Genomic DNA, 7,175 nt, shown 5'->3' on the forward strand with positions numbered 1-7,175 from the left:
CTAATGGTAAGAGCTGACACTAACTAAACTTTCAAACAATTGCTCAGTCTGTGCCAGAGTCCGCTCCACTGAGCAACAGTCACCAACATCACCAGGGAGAAAGACAGATTTGCGGTTCGCCCTCAGATGGTGGACAGACTGTATTAGTATCCTCCTCTGGCTCCTCATCACTTTCCGACACCAAACTGGACATTGCAGTCATCTCCTCCAGCTCCTTTTCACAGTGGAACAGCCTGGCTTCTGCGGCAGCTTTTGATGCTCCTCTCGCCGCTTCACCTTGCGCTGCAGGTTTTTGTCCAATACACCAAATGTGGCCACTCTGTCGGTCTTCATGCTGGCCAAGAAAGCTAGGTCTTCTGGATTATCAATTAGCTTTTCCACATTTGGAAGCCACAGCGGAAATGTGGCATCAAGTCTGCACTCCATTTTCTCCAATTGTTTCGCTGTAGTCTCACTGGAGCGCTTGGCCTGGGAGATTTTCCGCAGCTTGTTGTTAGCATTGACTAAGTCTACCATCTTGTGGCACGCACGCTTGTCGCTCACCATTGGATGTTGGCTTTCTTGTAAAATGGCCGCACCTGCTCCAGGACAACCTTGGCTGCTTCGAACTGCGACAACGCTCCATTTGCACCAGGTTTCTTGGCAAGCATGCAACGTAAGATCTGGCGACCAGTTGGCAGTTTGGCACCGGTGATGATGCCATCCTCACTGGTGAGGCTGGGGCCCAGACCAAAAACCAGGATGCGACTGCTAGTCTGGCAGGGACCAGTTGGTGAGGGCCGCATCTTAGAGCTGGATCCTGGGGTGGGTTGTGTTGTGCAGTGCCTGAGAATGAAAAGGATACAAGCTCAAGGATAGTGTTTAAAATCATATCTTAGCATACTTAATATGACTCAATTATGATAAACCATGCTTGCATAAGCCTCAAATTTTAGCTTTACATAGTCTAACTACATCATAACTTACCGTTACATCACTACCAGAGTAGCTAGCTGTGCTCGCAAATATACAAAAATGTTAATTTACTGTAACAACTACAATGCTACTCTCAATAAACATGAGACATCAATACTCTGAATTTGACATTGTCCACTCTAGAATACTGTTGATGTTAAGCTTAATAGCTTAGCTAACTTAGATAGCTAACTGTGGTTAGCTAACGTTATCTAGATGTAATGAACACCAAATACCTATAAATATGACTTAAGTCACAATTTAACAGAAAGATCACCTTAGTTTTCTTGAGCTGCAGTGTTGTTTACCTCAGATCTCCATGGCTACCATTGAGCACTGTTTACCACTTTATCCAACAAAAACAGATGTGTGGGGGCACCCCTAAATCATCATGTATTGGAAAAATATTTTGCATTTGTTGTTTCTACATATATTGGAACACTTTTAGCACCCAGCCATATCAGAATTCAACAATTGTGTTTTTTGACGCACCCTAATATATATATATATATATATATATATATATATATAGGCATTTGTCTGCCTAATAATTATGCCGGCCTTGACAAAAGATGTTGTTCATATAAAAGATGTTCATATTCGCCACACCCTCCCCCAGTACACCAATAAATATCACCTGAGAATGATTAAATCTAATGATAAGATCAGAACACTCAATAATTGTGCTTGCAATGTATACATGTCGATGTATTTAAATGATTTAAAGAAGAAGGCATTGTTTGACATTTTGGGAAATACACTTTTTCCCTTTCTTGTTGACATTTGGATTATGTTTCAGGAACAACAATTGTGACATTGTGCCTAAACAAATGAATACACTAGCTGAGCAAAGTTGCATATTTACTGATATGATAATCTCAAGCAAAATATGGTGCATTCAATTCTGTCTGGTTGATAAATTGCTAATATTGTGATCACATTAATCATACAACAAAACTGCAGTCATAAGATGCTCTTATCATAGATCATTATAAATCTGATTAGATAAGTTTTCTGGTGTTTTTCAGATGTTTCCATAGATGTTGAGGTCTGCAGTGTTCGTGTAATCATCACCATCATCACGGTCCTATGAGAGATTGAGGTCCAAAATTGAGTTACTTTTAGGTATGTCTAAGACACTCACTTATGACCCAAATCCACCTTGTTCCCTTTAGGCCTTCTGTTACAGTGAAAAAGTACATAATGTAATATGAATACTAAATTATAATGCGGAAAAAAACACAGATGTACCTGTTTCAGTACGACAAAAATGCTTTACCAAAAGTTAAGTTTGATTCAACTGTGAAAACCACCATGTGATGAAAAAAACTGAAATGCATCAGTGGAGGCGGGCATGCTACAGCACACCAATGTTTTCCATGTCTTACATTGAAAATCTGCTCCACATAGACCTTCTGTGTGAAAAAGAAGAACAGGAACAGAAACTATGCAAATTTTGTGAGGCATATAAATAAATGCATAGATTTTATCAAGAAAGCCAAAAATGCACTCTTTTTCTGCACACACATGGGAATTAGAGAAAGCTTGACCATTTAGCAGTAAGCTGTGTGGAGAGCAGGCTACAGAACTAGTCACTAAAATGACAGAGTATTTAAAATGAAGATGTTAAAAGATCTAAGGTACAGACCTTTGATCAGAATTAGATGGTCCTGGGCCGTTGGAGAGAATCCTGTAAGTTTAACACACTAAATAACCAGCCTATTCTCATGAACAAAACGTTCAAATAGCTACGAAAAGTAGAGCACTGATCTGTGTGATTTACTTGTTTTTTCTGCTGTGTGCACCACATTGACGGCTGCTGTATGAGAACGCGGCTGAACGCGTAAGGAGATGGACTAGGAGGATGGGTGCACACTAACATACAGGACTTACCCAGACAGCATTACCCCTAAGATTAGGCAGGTCATTGGGGCTCTATCACTCTCTGATTGCAATGTTGTGCGAAATCTGGGTGTCGTTTTTGACAAATGTATGTGTTTTAATCTATGTGAAATCTGTAGTTTGTTGCTGTTTTTTCCATCTCAAGAACATTGCTAAGATCACATCTTGGGTCTCTAAAAAAGTGATGGAGATGCTTGTTCATGCTTTTCTCTCTTCACGTTTGGATTATTGCAATGTACTGTACACTTTTTAAAACAAATCATCCTTGGATAAATTGCAAGTTGTAAAGAATGCAGCAGCAACAAATTTGTCTAAGACCAGCAGGAGATCCCACATTACTCTGGTGCTTAAGTCTCTTCATTGGCTACCAATAGGTTTTAGAGTATATTTTAAAATTTTGATCACTACTTATAGAGCCTGGCATGGTCAAGCTCCCGCTTACATCCAGGATCTATTCCACGCCCACACTTCTGGTCGCTCTCTGAGGTTTTCAGGCCAAGACGTTTTAACTGTCCCCAGAACACGTTTTAAAACCAGAGGTGATCAAGCCTTTTCTGTGGTGGCTCCAAGGTTCCCTTTAGCTTTGAGAGCTTTGGATTCTGTGGAAACTTTAAAAGAACACCTGAAGACACATCTTTTAACTAGCAACATGACTTAGTGTTTTATGTGTTGTTGTTTTATTCGTTCTTACCGTAAAGCACTTTGTGACCCCTCTTGTCTGTGAAAGGTGCTGTCTGAATAAAGTTTACTTACTTACTTACAAGGCAGGTTGAAGGTTGATTCCCAGTGAAAGCAATGCGTGTTTCTTGGGAGACATTTACAAATGTATAATGTAATATAAACCACCATGTTTTCCTAAACTTAACTAGTTGTTTAGGTGCCTGAACTTAACTTTTGTTGCCGCACATCCCAGCTGAAATGACCGGCAGCTTGCGTTGCTCTGTGCCCGCAGCGTTATTCTGGGATAATATAAAGCTGAATATTATATTGATACACATTTTGTATGGGTGGTTAGTTGAAAGTTTTCAAATGTTAAAGGGAAGTTCTTCATCCCCAGATCACTTTGTTAACATTATTATGTACAGTATGTGATATGTTGTTTTCACTAGTGGACCCCTGTGCCATCATGATACACTCACTACCCACAATAAAGATGTTTTTAAAAAGATGTGACTTGAGACACCCATCATAATCTAAAAGTGTGTAAAGATATGTATTTCCTGAAGACATGAAGTCTGAGACGATCCTGTTTTCACATCGACTGTACCACAATATTTGCAAACTTGTCTAGTCTTTACAGAATTTGTATGCAAAACACAACAACTGAGACAAAATGAGAGATAAGCATATTTATTTCTTGTGTTCCAAAGTTAAATGACAGCCGATAAAACATTATTTAAATGGCAAGGTTTAATGCAAGACCAACATCACCCTTTACATGCAAACATGTACTGTGCAGTTGATTATCAATGTAAAAAAATAACAGCAATGTTGTCCCTAAGAATGTGATGTTTCTGAGAAGTATCTTGAAGAACTCAACAGTTGCCATACACATTGTAATCCTGAAACAAACACACAAGGAAATTGGAATTAATTACAATGTCGTACAGTTTTGTTTCTGGTGAGCCAAGTATCCTCCATCCTTTGGCCCATGGCCTAAAAACTGGTTGGAGAGTTGTGATTCAAATGCATTGGAGAAAAAGAACAAGGAACCTTAGTGTATCATATGCGGATGGTAACTTTCCTTCAGTTAGAACCTGTTTTATTGATCACTGATCATGGTACATTGCTGCAATTTTTTAAACTATACTGTGGATTGGACAAGGTGTCAAGAGTGAGGGAGAATGGCAACAAATAATAGACCTAAATTCAGACAGTCGAGGCAGCAGGATGATTTCACTGATCTATTATATAAAGGAGGGTAAAAATAGACAGAATCCAAATTAAGCAGCTGATCTGGCTGGTAGAGAACAGAGGCTGGAAAGCGATGATTGAAAACCACATTGCAATATTGATGAACTGACCGAGGAACAAAGGAGAGAGTGGCTGTTGAGGAAATGAGGTGCAGGTGAAGAGATGGGTGCAGAACTCCAGGCAAGGAGAGTGGGAATAGGTGTGGAGATGACTGGGGCAGTTAGGTGATGGGGAAAGGAAAGCACGTCTGAGGACATCTGAAAAATGGCATTGAAGGGCACTGAATGTGGCTGAATGGGAGGGACAAGCAGTGACACAAACTACACTTAGGGACTAAAAGCTCTAAGTCTAACTGACTTGCTTTACATTCTTGCCTTTTATATGCGGGTTTCAGACGTCAACCATCCAACAAACCCTTTTCAGATGTTTTTTTTGGTTGAGAAAGTTATAGTTGTTTTCGCCTTAGTACTTCCAGATTTACCATGACCTGATTGAAGGAGAATCTACATGGAAACGGCCATTTGGACAGAAATAACATCAGATGTGACATCATCTAATTTTTTCTAATTTAATAATTGTTATGCAGAAAGGTGAAGATTATTAAAAAATATGTGATGGGATGATTGGTTGGATGGTTGAATGGTTAGCTGGGAAACGGGGGATAAGCAGGGGCTAAGGTCTTTGATTTATAGTGATTTGGGCATCACCACACAACCACAGCGCCACTGACCTCGGGGCTGACGGAGCGAGGAGCTCTCCGGTGACTAGATCAAACAGAAATATAAAAAGAAGAGGATAATTAATGTAGAACTAAAGTAGACACATATATCGTTTAAAAGAGTTAGGAACAGCTGTGTTAGTAAAACTCACTCCTTTGGGGATGGAAAGCGTTGTTTGGAGATTTTAGTGTCACAGTTTACAGTGGTGGGGGTGTTGCGTCTATTAGAAGAAGAGGGAATCACACTATCAGTTTTTGTCTGTGTTTGTTATTAGCTGTGTGATGCACGTAGTAGAAAAACATTGTAAGACACTTACGAATAACCAACACTGAGGTTAGCACCGTTGCCTTGGTTTCTGCAAGGGTGATACATTTAGTTTATATTAATCTATATTTTAAAATGGTATTTCTTGCAATTGATTAATACAGGAGGTTCTTACCGGGAGAATCTATTCCAAATGGACCCCCTGTGTGAAAAGCACAGTGTTATACCTTTACTTACTAATGTATTGGGCCCCTGTATTTGTCCAGTTTTTAAAACAAGCAGTCTGCTCACATACCGTTTTTCTGGTCTTGGAGGTCTCTCCCTGTCTTCAGGGTTTCTCCTGGACATTTCAATGAATAAAAATGATTTCAAGTAAAAAAAGCTTACAACTCATCAGTGATTTTACCTTGCATGATATGAGACCAACAAAAGAGATTGGTCTTAAGGAAACTTTGATAACGCTTACCTGGATAATCTATCCCATAGTGATCTCCTGTGAAAGTTTGAATTGCAGAGACAGAGATTTACTTGCTTTTTGTTGGAAATACAGGATTTAGGTTTATAATGACAGATAAGATAGTTCAGGCCAAGACATGCTTTCAGTAGATGATAGGCCTCTTTTTAGTCCTTGCTTAAATCATTGGCTCATACAGCAGCACTGTGGTGCTACGAGCTTATTAGTAACGTCCAGTCATTCATGCAAGTGCACGAAACAAACACCATAATCTGACTTTTTACCGATTACCGATCACAATAACCAATAACCTTTTTATAGTGGTAATTTACTTGGCATAAGCATTCCTGACTGAAATCTTATTATCACTACACATTTAGGTTGTTCAGGTTTACATACGTACCTTTTCTCAGGACGAGGTGGTGGTCCAAGCTGGTTATCAGAGCGCTTCCTGTTGGTGATATTTTTTTTTTTTCCTATCAACCGTTAACTTTTACACTTTACACTAAACATCTAATAGCACCAATAGCACTGGTTCTATTATTGTGTTGTCTACTTACCTCCTCCTATAGAAGACCACTCCAAATGCTGCAGCTAGGATGATTACAATCAGGAATAGAGTTGACAAAGCAATGGCTACTGACCGAGAGCTTGATCCTAGCGATGTTGGAAGATTTAACACTCAATTAAATGTAATATACACAACTCAATGTATGATATATAATAAATGCATAAATACACATAAACAGAACAGATGAATTGTATGGCTCTTACCCTTCACAGTCATCTGGACTGTGCTGGCTCGTTGCTTGGCACGCCAGAAGACGGCAGTACAGGTCAGGCTTTTGACCCCGTCTCCTCCAGCAGCCATGAACGTGATGGTGGAGGTTGTCTCCCAGATGCCCTGCGGCATCCAGCTGTGTGTGACCTCGCTGGTGAGGTGAGGGACACTCCATGAGAACACTGGA

The 7,175-nt window shown here is 39.8% G+C and overlaps 1 protein-coding gene across 1 annotated transcript in view; it reads right to left on the reverse strand.

Annotated features, from left to right (window-relative positions):
* Nucleotides 1–4,190: 4,190 nt before the first annotated feature.
* LOC117945804 overlaps nt 4,191–7,175 on the reverse strand; it is a 3,254-nt gene continuing 269 nt past the window's right edge. Inside the window, exons 2-11 of the mRNA XM_034873505.1 lie at nt 6,982–7,170; nt 6,768–6,864; nt 6,611–6,658; nt 6,220–6,246; nt 6,049–6,093; nt 5,929–5,955; nt 5,806–5,844; nt 5,641–5,709; nt 5,501–5,534; nt 4,191–4,418 (exon numbers count right to left, since the gene is read on the reverse strand). Of these exons, the coding sequence (XP_034729396.1) occupies nt 4,392–4,418; nt 5,501–5,534; nt 5,641–5,709; nt 5,806–5,844; nt 5,929–5,955; nt 6,049–6,093; nt 6,220–6,246; nt 6,611–6,658; nt 6,768–6,864; nt 6,982–7,170 (602 nt within the window). The 3' untranslated portion in view covers nt 4,191–4,391. The remainder of the gene's footprint in view (nt 4,419–5,500; nt 5,535–5,640; nt 5,710–5,805; nt 5,845–5,928; nt 5,956–6,048; nt 6,094–6,219; nt 6,247–6,610; nt 6,659–6,767; nt 6,865–6,981; nt 7,171–7,175) is intronic.

The sequence above is a fragment of the Etheostoma cragini genome, chromosome 6, assembly GCF_013103735.1.
Source record: "Etheostoma cragini isolate CJK2018 chromosome 6, CSU_Ecrag_1.0, whole genome shotgun sequence".
NCBI classification, from domain to species: Eukaryota; Metazoa; Chordata; class Actinopteri; order Perciformes; family Percidae; genus Etheostoma; species Etheostoma cragini.